This window comes from Notolabrus celidotus, chromosome 4 (genome assembly GCF_009762535.1).
Source record: "Notolabrus celidotus isolate fNotCel1 chromosome 4, fNotCel1.pri, whole genome shotgun sequence".
NCBI lineage: Eukaryota > Metazoa > Chordata > Actinopteri > Labriformes > Labridae > Notolabrus > Notolabrus celidotus.
Genome location: NC_048275.1, coordinates 59,620 through 79,994, shown reverse-complemented (window position 1 = coordinate 79,994; position 20,375 = coordinate 59,620). Strand labels below are relative to the sequence as shown.

Below are 20,375 nucleotides of genomic sequence, written 5' to 3'. Positions count from 1 at the left end.
GGCTTCGTGTGCTGCAAAATTTAACTGAATGGATTTACACAGATGGACAAGCAGATTTAAAACATGTGCCTCCAGTCCAAAAGACAGTCAGTGAGAAGTCTTATGAGACGTCCAGCAGAGGATGTGGGATTGTATTGTTAAAGGCACTCTTGAAAATGTTGGCCTGCTCTCTTTGGACAGTTCCAAAATAAATCTTTAACTGGACAGTAAAACTCTTCCAAAGGGAGTTGTTGTTCAGTAAATACTCATTTTGTTTGAAGACAGAAAGTTTGCAGTAGAAATCAAAGAGCTCATTAGAGTTAGATGGACTGTGTTATAAAGGGCTTTCTCTTGTTTTCTGACCACTCAAAGGGCTTTTACATTACATGTCACATTCAGAGGTAAAGCAGCTTATCAGTATTTACTAATCCCATCCCATCACATGACACGTTTTGGGGTCATGTTTCTTGCCCAAAGACACTTCAGCATGCGAACAGCAGACCTGGGATCCCAGCCTTCCGATTGGAAGACGACCAACACCATCACTGAGCCACATGCGATTGCTCATGACAAGACAGCATCTTCAGAGTGAGGGCCAGAGTTTTAGGGTTTCTGGTGAAGCTATCAGTTATTCAAACAGGCCATAAAGTATATCTGACCCAGGAATCCCTTTTTTATTTTGTATGCTGGTCTTTGTTTACTGACCAACTAGCTTGAGATGGAAGAGTTAGTGTGGAGGGAAAGACTCAGAAACAGATCTGTTATTAATATTATCATGCAGATATCTGTGCATATCAACTCTGTTATTAATATTATCATGCAGATATCTGTGCATATCAACTCTGTTATTAATATTATCATGCAGATATCTGTGCATAGCAATCAGCTAAATCGCCCTCAAATGATAATGCATAGGTTGCAGAGTTGCCTTTTGATTGCAATCCACCTTGTCTGCACTCAACATGGACTAAAATACAAAGTCTGTTCAGACAGCCCGACTGGTTCTACAAACTAGGGATGTCCCAGCTGAGGCTTACGGTGAGTGGCTTAGACACAATTGGTCGACATTGCAGACCTACAATTATACAAATATTCATCATTTCTTCAAACAACTTAATTATGTTGCCAACTAGGAATGATATTAACTGTTTGGTCAACCCTAATGCAAACAAAAAGCACGATGCAAAAACTGTTTCCCTTAGAATTTCAAATGTCCTAAAAGTTACATAGGTAGTAGTCTAAGCCAGCTCTCATTATTTTTAACAAACTGAAGCATATTTCCTTCATCACACAAAAGTCAGTCTGAATCGGTTTAGTCTTTGTCCCGCAGATTAAACGTCAAAAACAAAAGCAAACCAGTCAACAAATCTTAACTGAACTGATAAAGCACAACCATGTTTACAGTTTCTATCCACTGTGGATCTTTGCAGCAATTCACAGGCTGGAACAACCCTGCAGGCAGCCGGTCACATAAGTGAATCAGTACAGCGCACAAAGGGAGACACTGGATCTCACATGGTTATGGCACGGAAGAAGAGGAAACCCTATCTGATGGGACTACAGTCAGACCACCGCGATTAAAACTGCCACCACCGGTGAAACCCACAGAGAGTTTGGGGGGATTTTTCCTTTAAATTAAAAAGGTATTGGTCTTGGAGGCTAAAATAAAAAAATGTGTAGATACAAGCAGCAGTGTTGTCTGTGTCTGTATACACTGATGTAAGCACAAACACACTGAAATACACTATATGCAATGTACAAAGTAAACGCAGCTGTAAGCAGCATTATTGCTCAAGGCGAAATCCCCCTTAAGCATGATTAAGTATATTTTAATTACAACAGATGCACCCATCCCACACAACCTTCATTCTTATACAGAATTCTTTCATGCTACCAGCAGAAGTAGTGTGAGTTCACTGACAGACGGTCCACCCATGCTGAACTTCAGGAGGTCTCCATGAGCCCTGCTATGTGACCTCAGCCTGAGGACGTCATTCCTTCTTTACAAACACTCTGAGTGCAAAGCAAATAGAGACGTGCGACCAACTGACTCTGTTAATATTTATGAACATCAGTATTTATACTGAATTATCACAAAGTGCTTCACGTGATGTGTGTTTTCTGAGAACCAGAACGATGTTTATTATACAAAGTGCCCTCAGGGAATTCACAGATAGATACACATCGTTTAAGACTTAAGAGGACTGATGTGACCTCTGACCCGGCTCCACTGTGACCTCTTATCTCTGCTTTTACACATTGTTTCTGTCATACTTGTTTGGGATGATGGAGATAAAGAGCATTACTCTAAATGAGACAGAAGAGGGTTATTGCTCTCCTGGCTCAGGTGTGAAGACGAGGTAAATGCAAGAAAAGAAATCCTGTCAGAAACGAGTCAGACTTTGTTTCCTTTAACCACACTACGCAGGTTTTGTGTTCCTGCAAAGATTCTGCTTTTGATGTGTGTGAAGAATCAGGGTTGGAGAGGATTGTGAACACACATAAACACTGTTGCATGTGTTCATGCTGCCAGGGGTGTTTAGAGGAGTCCATAAAGTCAACATCTGGGAGATAAAACAATCTCTGGTGTTTCTTTAGATGCATTTAATCTGATTTTAGTGATTTAAAGAGACAGCAGGTCTTTGGGTCAACCAAATGATCTACTTAGGTGAACAGCTTCCTGAGATGTGGAGCAATTTGACTGATTCTTTAATTTGGATGATGAAATCTTTAGTTCTGTGGGACTGGGCACAGAAAAGTATACACAAACACACAGGTCTGTTCTTACCTCTGGCGTGGAAGGGTTGAAAGTCACACTGAGCACTGTGTCCGAGTGTCTCTGAAAGCTTGTGGGAGGTAGCTGCTGCTGCGGATGTCGTACACATAAGCCTGAAATAAATGACATTCAAATTACATGAACAAAAACATGCATGATCTTTAACCATGAGAAATGTACTGAAGGAGCACAGATCAAACTTTAGTGAATCAGCTGACCCACTTTGTAAGCTTATTGTTGATGTATCATACCTGCAGTACACAGGTGAACCCAACAAGACAGTCACATTACACGCACTGAAACCAAGTCAACATAAAGACACATGGAGACATAAACCCAACAAGACAGTCACATTACACGCACTAAAACCAAGTCAACATAAAGACACATGGAGAAATAAACCCAACAAGACAGTCACATTACACGCACTAAAACCAAGTCAACATAAAGACACATGGAGACATAAACCCAACAAGACAGTCACATTACACGCACTAAAACCAAGTCAACATAAAGACACGTGCAGATTTGTTTTAGGACTCGATCCAACATTTCAGGTCAAACTTTCTGCTCATACTGTTTAAAGTTCCAATTTCATCAAAACAGATGTCAATATTTATCGGTCACATACGTCTTGAATTAATCGTCACTTATCCTCCTGAATCTGGGTCAACTGGGACAAAAAGAGTTGTTTTGGTGTTTGTAACGGTAATAAAGGGTTTGAACATTTCCTGGTAAACATGCGAGGACAGGGAGGTAAACTACACTTCATAAAAGGAATCACTCGCTTTGAGCAGAACATCCGAGCTAGCTCTCGCCTTCAAATCCAAAGCAAGGCAACCCTGTTGGATGCACTGCCACAATGGAAGAGTGTGCAAAAGTCAGCTTATCATATCTTTCAGACTAAACTTTAAGATGGTTAACAGCAGTTCTTCTTGTGAAAGGGTAGAAAGGGTAGGTGCATCAGTCTACAGTGAACCCAGTCTCAAAATGAAAACTGTGACAGTCCTTCCGAGGCACATTTCAGGATATGTGTTGAATTTAAATGTTTTTTTTCATGATCAGATGTCTTAAAAGTAGCCGATGAGTTGGTCTTCATCAGGGACACTTTCAGTAGTGACTTGAACACCTATGTTGAGTGTCAAGGAGTGGTATTTCATCAATTCAAGGAAAAAGAGAGGAAGAAAGGGAATAGGAAGAGAGAGAAGGCAGTTGAAAAGGGGACAAACATTGAAGCTAGGGTTGGTAGTCTCAGAAAACTAGCATGAATTTGAATGTAGCATTTCCTCAGGACTCCGTCTAAACATCAACATGCACGAGCGCCCCCGCTCACATGCACGAGCGCCCCCGCTCACATGCACGAGCGCCCCCGCTCACATGCACGAGCGTCCCCGCTCACATGCACGAGCCCCGCTCACATGCACGAGCGTCCTCGCTCACATGCACGAGCGCCCCCACTCAAATGTACGAGTGTCCCGCTCACATGCACGAGCGTCCCCGCTCACATGCACGAGCGTCCCCGCTCACATGCACGAGCGCCCTCGTCACATGCACGAGCTCCCTCGTCACATGCACGAGCGCCCCCACTCAAATGCACGAGTGTCCCGCTCACATGCACGAGCGTCCCCGCTCACATGCACGAGCACCCCGCTCACATGCACGAGCGTCCCGCTCACATGCACGAGCGTCCCCGCTCACATGCACGAGCACCCCGCTCACATGCACGAGCGTCCCGCTCACATGCACGAGCGCCCTCGTCACATGCACGAGCTCCCTCGTCACATGACGAGCGTCCTCGCTCACATGCACGAGCGTCCCCGCTCACATGCACGAGTGTCCCAGCTCACATGCACGAGCGTCCTCGCTCACATGCACGAGCGCCCTCGTCACATGCACGAGCTCCCTCGTCACATGCACGAGCGTCCTCGCTCACATGCACGAGCGTCCCCGCTCACATGCACGAGTGTCCCAGCTCACATGCACGAGCGTCCTCGTCACATGCACGAGCTCCCTCGTCACATGCACGAGCGTCCCCGCTCACATGCACGAGCGTCCCTGCTCACATGCACGAGCACCCTCGTCACATGCACGAGCGTCCCCGCTCACATGCACGAGCGTCCCCGCTCACATGCACGAGCGTCCCTGCTCACATGCACGAGCTCCCTCGTCACATGCACGAGCGTCCCCGCTCACATGCACGAGCGTCCCTGCTCACATGCACGAGCACCCTCGTCACATGCACAAGCGTCCCCACTCACATGCACGAGCGTCTCCGCTCACATGCACAAGCGTCCCCGCTCACATGCACGAGCGTCCCCGCTCACATGCACGAGCGTCTCCGCTCACATGCACGAGCGCCCTCGCTCAAATGCACGAGCGTCCCCACTCACATGCACGAGCGTCTCCGCTCACATGCACGAGCGCCCTCGCTCAAATGCACGAGCGTCCCACTCACATGCACGAGCGTCTCCGCTCACATGCACGAGCGCCCTCGCTCACATGCACGAGCGTCTCCGCTCACATGCACGAGCGCCGCTGATTTACGACCATATGATGGTGACTGATTCCAAACCGGTCCTCAGCACATGGTTTGTGTTTTCACTAACTCATGTCTCACTCAGCTAAGAAAACACCGACACATTCTCATAGTGAAAATTAAAAACACAAACAAAGATGACGCTCTGCAGGAGGCGGGCAGAACGGCAGGACGGGATCTGATTGGTTTGATGATTTGGCTCCTGATGGCAGGGATTGGTTGGTGTGTTCCCAGGTTTACTCCGGCTGTAGATAGCAGCTTGTTTACCTCTTTTTTAAGAACACATTATGTATTGATTACCATCAGGACATAAAGATCATTTTAACCAGGAGAACAAAAAGTGGATCTGAATCTGAACACCAACCCCAGCTTTGATCTTTGTCTTATAGTATTAACATTGACCATGTTGGGAAAACTTAGCCTCAAATACATCTGATTCTTATTTCTACTTCTCCTCTTTTTTTAATGAAGCCATGTTTTCTTTCTTTTCTGACAGAAGTGTTTCAACTATCCAGGCAACATCAATGACTAATGCACAGAAAGGTTTGAATATTGAGTCACTAAATGAGCTCATAACTGACTGAAAAGTTGTATTTTACTCTGAAGGGTCAAGTTCAGTGTGCTAACGGATGAATCACACATGGACTAAACTTCTATTCTGAGTCATTTCTTTGTCATTATTTTAAGAAGGAAAGGAACATTCAACTTGAAATCGTTAAATCATGTTTGGTGTGGAAAATCTAAGGTTTACTTTAGGCCATATCGCCCAGCTCTACCTGTAAACACCCCCCACAGTAAAGTGATGTCACTTCTGCATTGGTACTCAAAGACAAGCGACAAGAGAGCTCTTTGAATTAAAGAAACACCCACAAACACTCACTGATGGACTGTTCAGGCTTGAACTTTAAGTTAAAGACAAAGAACTGAAGTGAACTGATAAATAAGCCTTGTTGACTCATGCAGATATTTGTTCCCACGTTGAAGAGGTAAAATCCTTTCTCACTTCACTTGGGACGTTTTAAGTGTTGATTTGGGTTTTCACACTTCTTTAAGATTTGCATGATGCTTGTGTAGAAATCTAAAAACAACGCCCTGTGTCTTCTCTAAATGAAATCGTGAGTGAGTTTTGTACTTCAGTGCCGTGAGGGGCAGAATGAAGCAGATGTGGCGATGGTTATTACGACGACTCATCAGATTCCTGCTTTATATTAAATTTCTCTGAAAATCTCACTCTGTCAGTCAACAGTCCAGAGTCTCCTGTCTGAAGCATATGACGTGTGGTAACGGGGCATTAGACACTTGGCAGAGACACGCTCTTTCAGGAATGCCTTAATATCAAACGGATCCCAGGATGGATCGGTTTATATGTAGAGTAACTGAAGCAGGTGCAGCGGAGAGCCTGGAGTCTGAAAACCACAGGGTTCAACGTATACGCTTTGATTAACAACTCCAAAAAGAGAAGAAACCTACGTGTAAATACTCGGCTGTGTGGCGTATCAAGAGAGGGAAAGTCAAAACAGCGGAAAATAACACATATCTCAACTTGAATATACAACCGGTTTATATCGCCCACACTGAAATCCTAATCCACTTAGATCGCTTCTGGACCTTCGTTTATTGGAAAATCTGTAATATGATCTGGGGAGTCTTTCAGGGGAATCCAGTTCCTTTTTTTCCATGACTGCTTTTTGATATATTGAGACAAGTACAAATGTGTCTGGCTCATGGAAGTCTCAGGGCAGCTACAAATAAATACGATGCAGCTCGCTACCATACGCTCTCCTAATTTCCTAGAAACGCTGGAAAACGTCGGATCTCGACAGAGACGCTCTCAAATGTCTTTTCTGAGCTTAGTCCCCATAATTAATAATAACCAGGAGCATGCATATATTATTCCACTACTTTCAACAAGCACGCACACCAGAAGGAAAGAGGGATGGATACGGAAAAGGGAGGCAGTCTTCTGAAATTGTCTTGAATGCGAGGCGCAGTCTGGAAAAGCAATTAAATAGTTTAGCTTCAACATGAATGTTGAATTTGACTTCTATGGAAAAAAAGCTGGAGTCCAAATAAAAAACCTCTGAGTCATGTGGCCTCACCTTAGGTGGAGGAGGTGAGACTGAGAAAGAAATGCTGCTGTGTCCTGTTCCTTTCCTTCTGAAGGATTCAATCAGGTGGGATATGAACTATTCTTTACTGTGGTCGCTCAGAGAACTTCTCCTCTGATGAACTAGGGCGGTGGACTTAGTGATATTGGAAGGATGGAGTTTGATCCCAGATCCTGCAGCCAACATGCTGAGGTGTCCTTGGGAAAGATACTGAGACTGAGATACAAGAAAGTCTTCTTTCTTGTCTGTGAAGGTTCTCAGTCATCCAGGTCATGGTAATCCAAAGCTTGATTCGTAAGGAAACTGGACTGGTAGAACTTCTTGAAGACGCTTCACCTCTCCTCCGAAAGGCTTCTTCAGTTCTGACCAGGGGAAGAGCTCGAAGATATGACTATAGAAAATCTTCTGCTTTGTTAGCAGGTTGACCAAAGACTCCAGACCAGACAGTGGCTCATGATCAAGAACATATTCAATCATGTTTGAACCTTTAAAATATACCAGCAATCAGTTTTATGCAAAGTGTTAATCCGAGTCAGTCAGAGTCTCACGACTGATTCTCATAAAACAATCACCACTTCTCCTCAGCAGCTTCCTGAACTGCTGTGTGTCCCCGTTCATACATGAGAAAATATCTGTTTGTTAGAGAATCTAATGAAACAGAGAAAGAGGAGCAGAGTTTTGCAGCTTACACAGTTATCCTCAGAGCCTGTTGCAATGAAGCTTCCACATGGAGAGATGGCTGATGAGCATGGATGGCAGCGATTAAGATGGTTCTCATAGCGGCGAACACACCTGAGGAAAAGAAGCAGACAGCGTTGAGAATGAATGTGTTTAATAAACTTAACCAGGCTTCATATTTAAAGAATGTAATCCGGTTTTTGGGCCATAGTGGGATCAAATAACAGAGACGTATCAAATGGATTGTACTTGACACAGCTGAATGTAATGAAGTATGATGAACTTTAATACTTCACAGTAGAGATGTCTTTGATATGGGCAGAAGAGTGTATAACCCATGAGTACCTCACTGTTCAGGTTGGAGTGACCTGTTAAATGAACATTCAGTCTATGAGTAGTCAGGTTATGGCTGGTAAGGAGCAACGCTCCATCCTGCAACTTCACGTTTTACAAACATCTGAAGACACGAAGTTGAGCATGACTCAAGCACAACACAGGAAAAAGAAAGTCTCAGATGACAAATGGTCCCCTTGTGCACCTTCGGTGGGTTGTGTTTTGTTGCTGCAGCAGCATGTAATGTCTTTACAATGCCACTAACAACAACCTGAGCGAGGGTCTCTGCGGGCTGGCATGTTGGCAGGGCAGGGCTCAGACTGCATGCCTTTTATTCACATGTTAATGTCATTAAGCTGGACTGAAAGTAGGTCACATTCACTGGTGACCATAAAAATTCAGACATTTTCCCAGTACCAGGCAGCAGGTTAATACGATTGCTAAGCAATGAATACAAACATTATGGAGTTTATAATGTTACATGTTGAAGAGACGGTCTCAGAAGATTCATATTTATAGCAGATCAGATATTTTTAACACACATTTATTAAAAAGAAGTACGTGTTAGTGGCTAAAGCCAAAAAACCATTCGGGTGATGACAATACCTCGGGGTCTTTGGGGTGAGTACAGGCAGCTATTCTCAGATTTAGAAACACAATACATCCATATAATGAAATAGATTCTGATCATCCCATTGACTCATTATTAGAAATAAAGACAGGAATGATTAACAGCCAGAGCCAGCCAATCAAATCACAGAAAGAAGGTGATAGACGGGATGGACTAGAAACGTTTTAAAGAAAGAAATTGAACCTAAAAAAGAAAACATCTGTAAATGTTTGAACCGTTAATACTTCTGATTTCTTCATGTTGGCTTTACTTGATATTTAAACTCAACAGGCAGATTCATCGTCTGGTCAGAGCGACTTTGCTCTCTTACATTTGTGTATCTGTTTGAAAATCCCCTTCGTGTATGCACAGCAGAGCTGACACAACCTGTCACAATCACACTGATAAGAAACAGGTTAACAGGTGTGTGTAAACAGTCTTCTGCTTTCTAGGTCAGAAAGGAGATCTAATGTTTTGACTGAGGGAGGGAGATGCCGCTGGAGCTGAATCCCCCACACACATGCATTCTCCCGTGTTTGGTGAGTGATGACTCTCTGGTATTTGCCTGATGACAAACACAGACTGAGGGTTTGATCCTCTTAAAGTGGAGCCTACACTGTTACTGGATCCACCTGGGTATTCAGCGGTAATCAGCAGGATAATCATAGCTTATTTAATGCAGCCAAATATGTCACCAGTTTAACTGTGTCGGTGCAAATCAGTGTGAAGCACGCCTTTCCTCGAGCCATTCGATATAACTTTACATGCATACATTATCAGAAAAATTGTTGCCCTGCATTCATTTATCAGAAGAAGGAAATTCTACCAGATTAAAGAGAGTTCAACTCTGAAGTGAAAAGAACCAGACCACCATCTGCTCTTTCTATCCTTAGAATCAGCACCTGATCCGGTCTGAATCTGCACTAACAGACCTCCAAACAGGAACAGTCCTCTTATAAACTTATCATTTAGAAGAACAAGAGGTCAGTAAAGGGTGGCTGCTTTAAACACTGCAGCCAATCAAGAGGTTAATGGTGCTGAAAATCACTCAAAGTGTGCCAAACCCTCTGAAACCAGGACCCATATTGAATCTGTTCCGGTGGATACACTTGGGTATCGAGCGTTTGTGTTTCTGTCTGAAAAGGAAGGGACAAGAACTGAGCAAATTCATAAGGGTTCATTTCCAGAAGTTTCCAATGAGTCAAATATACATTTCCTATTGAGAGATTCCTGGAAGTACCATGTGTTGATAATAAAGCCTATAATGTCATTTAAGGCCAATTTTCTGACTGAGAGCTTCTGCCTTCTGTCTAACATGGACACATTCCTTTGCTTGTTGTATGATATATGTGACCATGGCAAAACCCCTGTTTATATCTATGGTAAAAACCTGATTTATAAAGTAAAATATAGAATTAAAGTGTTACCGTAAAATCAGCAGGACTAATAAACTTATCCAGTAAAATTAGAAAAGTTAAACCTATTTATTGCGGTGAAATTCTGGCAACTGCAGCTGCCAGTCATTTACATTAAAAACAACTTAACCCTAACCCTTATGTTTCATTGCATTCAATTCAAGTCACTTTTGACTAAATGTGATATTTTCTTCCAAAATGACACAAAGTCCAGAAGAACAAGGACAAGTTACTTTATGATCTCTCTATGTTAGATTGCTCTGAAGGAACTCATTTAATGGACCAGGAGGAAAATACTACGACCACTATTATCCATCTCCACTATCATCTCTCTCTCTTTATCTCCCTCTCTCCTCTCTCTCTCTCTCTCATCCCTCTCTCCCTCCACTCCCCCTCCCTCCTCTCTCCCTCTCTCTCTCTCTCCTCCTTCTCTCTCTTCTTATCTCCCTCTTCTCCCTCCATCCCTCCCTCTCTCTTCTCCCTCTCCCTCTCTCATCTCTCTCTCTCTTTCCTCTCCTCCCTCTCCCTCTCCTCCCTTTCGCTCCCTCTCTCTCTCTCTCTCTCTCTCATCTCTCTCTCTTCATCTCCCTCTCTCCCTCCATCCCTCCCTCTCTCTCTCTCTCTCTCTCTCTCTCTTCATCTCCCTCTCTCCCTCCATCCCTCTCTCTCCCTCCCTCTCTCTCTCTCTCTCTCTCTCTCTTCATCTCCCTCTCTCCCTCCATCCCTCCCTCTCTCCCTCCCTCCCTCTCTCTCTCTCTCTCTCTCTCTATCTCCCTCTCTCCCTCCATCCCTCCCTCTCTCTCTCTCTCTCTCTTCATCTCCCTCTCCTCTCCTCCTCCCTCCTCTCTCTCTCTCTCTCTCTCTCTCTCTCATCTCTCTCTCTCTCTCTCTCTCTCTCTCTCTCTCTCTCTCTCTCTCTCTCTCTCTCTTCTCCCTCTCTCTCTCTCTCTCTTCATCTCCCTCTCTTCATCTCCCTCTCTCCCTCCCTCCCTCCCTCCCGTCTTGAGATAACGTTTGTTGTGATTCAGCGCTATACAAATAAAGACTGATTGATTGATTGAGCACGGATAACCACAAGGTCACAGAGTCAATGTCAAACTGGTTTGCAGAGTGGGGTGAAAGTTAGCAGAGCTAGCACCAAGCCTTCAGTCCCCATTGCAGGTTAACATCCCCATGCCTGTGCTGGTTGATATGCCAGTTTAACCAGAAGCAACCTACAAACAGCTTTATCTCCATTACTAGATCGTGTTAATACATTCAATTAACTGAATTAAAATCTTGCACTTCAGCACAAAAATATGTCTCAGCTTCAGTTGGTTTTATTGGTCATCACATTTTTTATGTCAAGTCCTCAAAAAACAATGAAATGATCAGCTCATGTGATTACCTTATGTAGCTTCACTCATTCCAAGAATCTTTTTACTGCCGTATTTTATCAAAGTAGATTTTAATGATCAAAAAAACCCAGAACTGACGTAGCCACTTCCACGAACTGGGAACTGTAAGTCTCCATGTGATCACACATCCAGCACATGAGGTTTATCAAGAGGGAAATAAAATTTACAGAGCGAACAAAATGAAAAACGTGCTCTCTGTTTGTTTTCATAGATCCATATGTTTCACCTCAGAAGACCTGGGTCTGCTGAAGGAGGCTTCATCACAGCTCTCCGAACCAGAATCTGACCTGAAAACCAGGCACAAATATTTATCAGATAGCGGTACGGTTTTGATAGAGTCTGGGATGAGGAGTTAAAACATGGACGCAGTCTCAGACATGAAAGAACAAAATACTCAATAATGCGTTCCATCAGGGCCAAAAGGAACATTTTGAAATCAAGGAGGGTCTACTTGAATTAGCTGCCTTATATGGATACCTGCTTCTACAGGCCAAGGAAAAGTATTCTCAGATAGAAACCGAAGGATTGCAGGTTCCCTCTTCAACTAAGGAATGTTTGTGTAAGGAAAACATTTCATCTCATTTGTGTTAAGGTATTTTTCACTCCACAGCAGAGGAGAGGAATCATTTCACTGGAATGAACTGTTGTGCCCTTACAACATGTGGACAGATCTACTCTGAGGCTGAGTGGTTAAAAGGTTTAGTCCAGAGTCTATGTGCAGTGTGTAATCACACCTAAACACTGATTCTGTAGAGTTAACTAAGTGTCTAAATTGTGTAAATCAAGTGTAGTGTGAACACATAAAGATCTGAATCCATACAGGAGTATTCAGTTCATATAAATATGACTTTAAACAAACAGAAATAGAAGTTTTCTGCTCTCACTTTCACATTGAAGGTGTATCATTTACAACCTCAACAGCCCAAACTATAAAACACAAACCTCAGTGTCCGGAGGTCCCAGATCTTCATACCATCTGTGACTGCGTTGGTGAGGAAGAGGTTGTATGAATCCGGTGCTTGTGTGCTGAACATGGAGCCCTGGGAAATATACACAAAGAGGAACAGTGACGAGTCAGCACATGCTTGACTGAAATAGGTTGTAAATCTTATTGTCCACCCCCGGGAAAGATGCTGTAGATCTTAAATCAGCAAATAGTTTCATATTATTATCTCAGTGAGGAACAAAGAGGAATGAAGAATATCAGACCTTCTTTTATGGACCAAAGTGAGTTTCCACCGAGGATCCATCCATAAATGACATTCACAACAAGTTATCAGATGATACAGTGGAGTGTGTGAGTGTGTGTGAGGGAGAGAGAGGGAGGTGGGGGTTCTTTATGTTTAGATTTCCATTAAGAGGTGTGAGAACGGCAGTATGAGAGGGCATTTCCAGTTCCATTTCCGAGAAGTCCTCTGCTCTGATGAGTTCCAGGTGAATCTTGCAGAAGAGGCCATGGAAATTTGAAGTGGGAAAAGCTGCCTCACATGCTGCAGCTCCTGATGTTTTGTCCTCCTCGGAACGAGAGAGCACAAGTGAGGGGAAGAGTGATGTTATGTGTGCAGTCCTCAGGCAGGAGCAATCCCTCTGATCCGCAGGTATTAACCCCGCAGGCCATCAAGAAGGCCCTCGGGCACCCAGACGGAGGACCCCACATTGACGCAATGGCCCAAGCTGAAACAACACATTGCAGGCTTTCCACAGTGTATGGCACAAAAACCTGGCGTGACAAAGAACAGCCATCTCTGGGGCGTAGGAGCAGAGTCGGCTGTGTGTAGGAGTGCATCGCAGTGGAATGAGTTAATGGATTTAATCCATGCCACTAGCTGCTGTTTGTCCAGCTAATCCAGGCAGGCCTGAGTGTCAAGTATGCACAGGTCAACATGCAGAAATGAGTAAAGTCAATACCTCAGGGTCACTAAGTGCAAGCCTCTCTAAAAAATACACTCTTCTCTGTACTCCAATGTAAGAATCAGTCAAATGTCAGGGTTGTGTTGCAGTTGCAAAGCTGGCAAACATTCATGTGACTTTATATGGAGAGGAACCAGGACCCTCATTACTAAAATATGATAGCCTTTTAGAAATGTAGATGCTTTGCAGAAAACCCTGCATACATGAATTTATTACCAGCACTCACAGTTCATTTTGAGTGATGCATTATTATATTCTTCATAACACCATAATGGATATGGAAACAAGCCCAAGCTGTCTACTTGTTAGACACCAGCAAATTGGGCCCACATTGGTCCAAGACAGTGATGAGGGAGTAAGGCTGCATAAACCCAAAGTGCATCATGGAACAGCTTAACTCCAAGGCCATCATCCAGCATGGAATCTCGTCCTGACATCTCCTGCGGCAGTCTTAATCCTGATGCACCAACGATACCGCTGACGGCAGGTCCCGTCCGTCTGTCATGGAAACTTTTCAGTAACCATGACATTTTCTTTTCTAACCATGACCTTCTTCCTTCACACCACAAACTAACACTTCTATTCCCTCCAACACAACGTGTGCCTTACGTAACCTGGAGGAACTCTCTTAGAGGCCTTATGTAACACCAGAACATCTGCCAAATAGTAGACCCTTCAAGAGTAAGATGAGAGCTGGGGACCTCACAACCAACGGACGCCAAGCTGGACAAATTCTGCATAGATGAGGTTTAACATTCACCCAGCCTGACTACAAAGTAAACAATATCCATTCACAAGAATTAGAGGATATCGTAATTTTGGACAAAACCACACAGAAGAAAAATAAGACTTGATGAAAACCAAAAGGAATAAGAAACCAAGCATTAGTCTCAGTCCTTAGAGTGATTTCTTCTAGTTAAGGATGAGGTAACAGTTGGACACGTGGATAAAAAACTCAGCTAATTTTTTAATCAGTTATCTTATCAGTCACAGACACCACTGAGTTTAAACTCAAGGGTTTCCAGGTTTCCTTAAAATGCTACTTAATTACGTCACTTCAATCCAAGGCACATTGCCTTCTACATCTGTGTCTCATTTGAAATCTGTGGAGAAGATCTGATCTGAACGAGAGAAAGAATCAGAAACATTAAATGCTGCTTTCTGTATTTTGAAATTTCTCATCCCTGAAAACTTAGGTGATGAGCAGGTAGAGAACATTTCAGTGGTGTTTAGTCACTAATTGCTTAAATCACAGCTGCATATTTGACATGTCTTCCAGTTCTATCTCTCAATACCTGTCTTGATACCTAGATGAGACCATAAGCTGATACCAGGAACTTTTGCGATATCAGACTGATAAAAATATACACACTATTCTTAAAGTTACATTTTTGGGCTTTTTTGACGGGACAGTTTCAGAGAGACAGGACATATTAGGAGTAGAAATGGGGGAAGACATGCAATAGATGGTGGACCGTCCGGGAGTCGAATCAGCAACCTCTGTGACGAGGACTACAGCCTCTATACGTGGGGCGCTTAGACCACTAGGCCACCAGAGCCTCTCCACAATATTTTAAGCAAAATGATGACTGTTCATATTTTGCTATCTTTCTGCTTTCACTGCTCTCATCTCCTCAGCTATCCTCTGATAATTTACCTGAAACCATTCTACTTTTAAAGTGTGTCATTAAAAGTATTAACTGGCGTACTCATTAATATGTAATAACACTTTTCAGAAGGACATAATGAGGTATTATATAACAGATACAGCTCTGTCTTTCCTCTTTGGGCAGTCTGTTTTCATTGGGATGGTAGAATAGTCTCACCTTGTTCTGTGTAATGCAGTGGACCGCTCTGCTGTGGGCATCAGGCAGCTCTGAGGCGACGGTACCTTTGTTCATGTCGAATACTTGAATGGACCGATCCGAACCACACACCAGAACGATGTCTGACAAAGCTTTCAGGAAAGAATATCAGCTGTGTTATTAACAAACTATAAACCTTCTTTAACTGAGATGTGGAATATGAAATGATTAGTCTCTTCTTCTGCATTGTTTCTCTTTAATGTGGAGCAGCGTTGGTAGATAACCTTTTGTAAGAGTCCCAACTTTCCTTTATTTTGCTTGGGCCAGCACATGAAGCTAGTGCTGAGCTGAGCTGTCTGCTTTCCCTCAGACAGATTCATCTTTCCATGGAGTGCAAAGTATTCAAGTGTCAGGAGCTGCCAGCAGGTTTGCAACTGTTTCAAATATATTTGATGCCCAAGTCTGAAACATTTCCTGAGTAACTTTTATACAGTAGATCTGTAGATGTGAGGGGTGTTTCCTTAAGTTTCCTGTTTACTTCTACTTTCCATGTAGAGTGGGCTTCCTGGTTAAAAAGAAGAAACTTTGACTAATTCATAAAGTTCATAAAGGAAATACAGCATGCAAGGCTACACAGTATTCTGACTTTGCTAGTACAAAGTACAATGGTGCAAAATAACTCCTGACAGGAACTCATTCATCCAAACGCAGCTCAATTTAACTCAGGGAATTTATTGGAAGACAAACCCTAAACAACGGGTAGGCATGCAGACATTCCTGAAAAATTAAAGACACTTTGATGGTTTACAGGTGAAGTCGGCGGTGGAAGCCCTGAGGCAACATTTGAAGACTCTCTGAAGCTCAGACTGATTACTGTGGTTTTCATGGAAGTGGTCCAAAGGGATGCTCAAAGTAAAAATGCCCACCTTAGCTTTATTGCAGGATAAACTATAACACCTCCTGCTGCAACAACAAGAGCAATAACAGGAAGAAGGATACGAGAGAAGAAATCATTGATGGCAGACCAGGCCGTGATGTCTGTGGCTGATGTTGTCATAAAGCTTCTTACCAGTCTGACAACGCTCCGCTGTTTGTATCTAAGATGAAAAGAAGATAATGCATCATTTTATACAGCAGTAAAGGTAACAGATGATCAACCTTTAACTGCCCTCACACCAACATGTGAGACAGCACGGAGGCCCTGCATTGACATTTCTGTTTGCTCCAGAACAAGCTCTAGAAGCTCACAGTAATCAGTGGAGCAGTTTGGATTGTAATGACAGGCAGTGTAATGTCAGGGCTGAATAAAGCCAAAGCTAGCTTAAGCAACACTTGCAGATGAATAGTTCAAATGTCTTTAAAAAGTCTCTCTCTACCCTGCAAGCATCGACCCCTCCCCCCGGATCAGGACTGTGGTGCTGACTGTGCAACTTTGAGGTTTCAGTGCATGCTTTGACATTATGTAACACACTTTAATTTATTTCTATTTCATGATTCTCTAATAAAAACATGCACCCCATGCACAGCCCCATGATACAGCTTTAGTATCATATTGTACAATCCAATTATTAAGTTGCAAATATAGTCGGCTGAAATATGTTTTGTGGCAGCAGGAAGTTGTTGATTCTGCATTGCTTCACTTTCATTTACATTTCAAACAAGGCCTTCAAATCCTACATTGTCATGTGTGTTTGTTTCTTTCTGAAACAGAAAAGTAAAACGACTTGAAAAGCAAAGGCCAGCTACTGCATCACATTGCATTCAACTAAATAACTGTGCACATAATAATCACATGTGGTTACCTTTTAATGTCGTCCCTCGTGATGTCCACATTATACAGGTACAGGTTTAGAGATGGTCCGGATCCCACCAGGAGGAATTTATCAAGGTAATAAAACTGAGCCCCTCTGATGGGTTTGGAGAACGTATTGTCACCCTGAAGGAAGAGAAGACAGTCAAAATTCAAGGTAATCCCTGATGCAACAAAATAAAATTATAATAGATTCAAATAACTCGAAAAAATGTGATATGTACAATTTATAAGGCCTTCTAATAATATTTTTCTGAAGTACAAAGAACCCAAATTTATGCTCACAAAGACCAAGGTGGTCCACCTTAAAGGCATTTAAAGCAAGGTCACGTCCCAACCTCTGAAACCTACTCTGCACCTCTTTAGCTCTGAATCACAAGAGTATACATGCAGAGCTCTAATTTATGATAAACATCACATTCTGTAATCTGTATTATCCCATTACATAAAAAATAACATTATAAGCATTAACATTAGATAATGTACCTTTAAATGCACAGTTTAGCTCCCTGATACACTCAATAACAAGCGTCTCCTCTTCTCCTTCTCTTAGTTCACTGAGTTCAAGTTTTTCACACCGAGCGGAAAAAGAGGAGAAAGAAAATCTTCTTCAAAAGGGAGGGAGTGAAGAGAAGGAAAAGTGCTCTCATCATAAACTCAGGAAAGTTCTGTGAGGGGCATTGCTCTCCTTAAACACTTCAGTATATATCAAGATAAAGGATGCATGTCGATGGCTCTTTCAGATCTAACGATGACATCTGATGATGTTCAACACTATGTAGGTCACTTCAGGTTTCTCTTCCAGGTTTCCAGGTATAACGCTGTATACCCAGATCTGCTGTCCCTTACAAGACCTACATTTGATGCCAAATTATTTCACAGGAACACTAAACAGTCAAAGACTTCAGACCAGGAGGAGCTCAAAACAATCTCACTCCATCAAGCAGAGCAGGGATGGTTAGCATCAGCGACGGGAAGACCCCAGAGTGTTGACTTGGCACGGTGAGGTAGACGCACTTCTGACTGTCCTATTAAACGTGATACCCAGTAAAGTCAGGAGGGTCTGTGTATGATCAGAGTTCTGGATGCTCCGAGTCCCGTCTGTGAGCCAAGAACCTATTTCATTGCCCCAATTTAGTTTTTTTAAATTCCATAAGGCAATTTAGCTTGTAACACATGAAAACATGAAGCACAGCTCTGTGGATACAGAAGCAACCACTGTGTTACTGTCACTCAAGAGTCAAGGCCTCATTTACAACCCTGCAATTAGGGACCGAATCCTTCCAGCAATCACAGCCGTCTTTACGAAACACAGGAGGGAAAGTGAACAATGCAGCACGTGTTTTATTCACACTAATTAGAGTTTAAGATCCAAGTGAGGACGTTTCTTAAATAGGAGGTCACTGCTGGTCTTCATTTCAATGTTTTTTCATGCTTAGGACGTGAACTTGGAATCCACAGTAAAAAAACAAAACAAAAATAGTGTGTCAGATGACGCATGGGTAATTTACCATGATAATAGCAGGTTCTGGACCACCATGCGTCCAGATCCGTAGTGTCTGGTCTTCTGATGCACTCAACCACCGCTGCCTGTTGAGGCTCCAGCTCACACTGCTCACCGGCTTGTCATGTCCTGCATCAAAGTGAGAGTTTAATTTAACCTGAACAAACAGTGTGTGTCTGCAACATTGACTTTTATGGACTTGTTCAGAGAATCAGTGAGAGTGAGGAGAAGAGGCTCTGACTGATCTACGGGTCACTTCCACTCCTGTCCTTCTTCCTCTGCTGCCCCCCTGTGGAGACTGAGGTCCCTCTGTGGAGACTGAGTTCCCTCTGTGGAGACTGAGCTCCCTCTGTGGAGACTGAGCTCCCTCTGTGGAGACTGAGCTCCCTCTGTGGAGACTGAGCTACCTCTGTGGAGACTGAGATCCCTCTGTGGAGAATAAGTTCCCTCTGTGGAGACTGAGCTCTCTCTGTGGAGACTGAGCTCCCTCTGTGGAGACTGAGTTCCCTCTGTGGAGACTGAGCTCCCTCTGTTGAGACTGAGGTCCCTCTGTGGAGACTGAGTTCCATCTGTGGAGACTGAGCTCCCTCTGTTGAGACTGAGGTCCCTCTGTGGAGACTGAGCTCCCTCTGTGGAGACTGAGCTCCCTCTGTGGAGACTGAGTTCCCTCTGTGGAGAATGAGTTCCCTCTGTGGAGAATGAGTTCCCTCTGTGGAGACTGAGGTCCCTCTGTGGAGACTGAGGTCCCTCTGTGGAGAATGAGTTCCCTCTGTGGAGACTGAGCTCCCTCTGTGGAGACTGAGGTCCCTCTGTGGAGAATGAGTTCCCTCTGTGGAGACTGAGCTCCCTCTGTGGAGACTGAGTTCCCTCTGTGGAGAATGAGTTCCCTCTGTGGAGAATGAGTTCCCTCTGTGGAGACTGAGGTCCCTCTGTGGAGACTGAGCTCCCTCTGTGGAGACTGAGGTCCCTCTGTGGAGACTGAGCTCCCTCTGTGGAGACTGAGCTCCCTCTGTGGAGACTGAGTTCCCTCTGTGGAGAATGAGTTCCCTCTGTGGAGACTGAGCTCCCTCTGTGGAGACTGAGCTCCCTCTGTTGAGACTGAGCTCCCTCTGTGGAGACTGAGTTCCCTCTGTGGAGAATGAGTTCCCTCTGTGGAGAATGAGTTCCCTCTGTGGAGACTGAGCTCCCTCTGTGGAGACTGAGGTCCCTCTGTGGAGAATGAGGTCCCTCTGTGGAGACTGAGCTCCCTCTGTGGAGACTGAGCTCCCTCTGTGGAGACTGAGGTCCCTCTGTGGAGAATGAGGTCCCTCTGTGGAGACTGAGCTCCCTCTGTGGAGACTGAGTTCCCTCTGTGGAGACTGAGCTCCCTCTGTGGAGACTGAGTTCCCTCTGTGGAGACTGAGCTCCCTCTGTGGAGACTGAGCTCCCTCTGTGGAGACTGAGCTCCCTCTGTGGAGACTCAGCTCCCTCTGTGGAGACTGAGTTCCCTCTGTGGAGACTGAGCTACCTCTGT

General features: G+C 43.9%; 1 protein-coding gene across 9 annotated transcripts in view; it reads right to left on the bottom strand.

The window, feature by feature from the left end:
• wdr27 (WD repeat domain 27) overlaps positions 1 to 20,375 on the bottom strand; it is a 54,424-nt gene that overhangs the window by 13,907 nt on the left and 20,142 nt on the right. For 5 of the 9 annotated variants that reach the window (XR_004631121.1, XR_004631122.1, XM_034682602.1 and 2 more), the window contains exons 17-23: positions 18,870 to 18,991; positions 17,351 to 17,484; positions 16,548 to 16,645; positions 15,570 to 15,691; positions 12,775 to 12,872; positions 8,089 to 8,191; positions 2,768 to 2,868 (exon numbers count right to left, since the gene is read on the bottom strand). Coding sequence is in view for 7 of the 9 variants with exons in the window: in XM_034682602.1 (XP_034538493.1) it covers positions 2,791 to 2,868; positions 8,089 to 8,191; positions 12,775 to 12,872; positions 15,570 to 15,691; positions 16,548 to 16,645; positions 17,351 to 17,484; positions 18,870 to 18,991 (755 nt within the window). In the remaining 2 variants the exon portion in view is untranslated. Of the gene's footprint in view, positions 1 to 2,767; positions 2,869 to 8,088; positions 8,192 to 11,738; positions 12,120 to 12,774; positions 12,873 to 15,569; positions 15,692 to 15,740; positions 16,114 to 16,260; positions 16,512 to 16,547; positions 16,646 to 17,350; positions 17,485 to 18,869; positions 18,992 to 20,375 lie in introns of those variants that run through there. The other 4 variants (XM_034682603.1, XM_034682604.1, XM_034682605.1 and 1 more) reach the window with 4 other exon arrangements.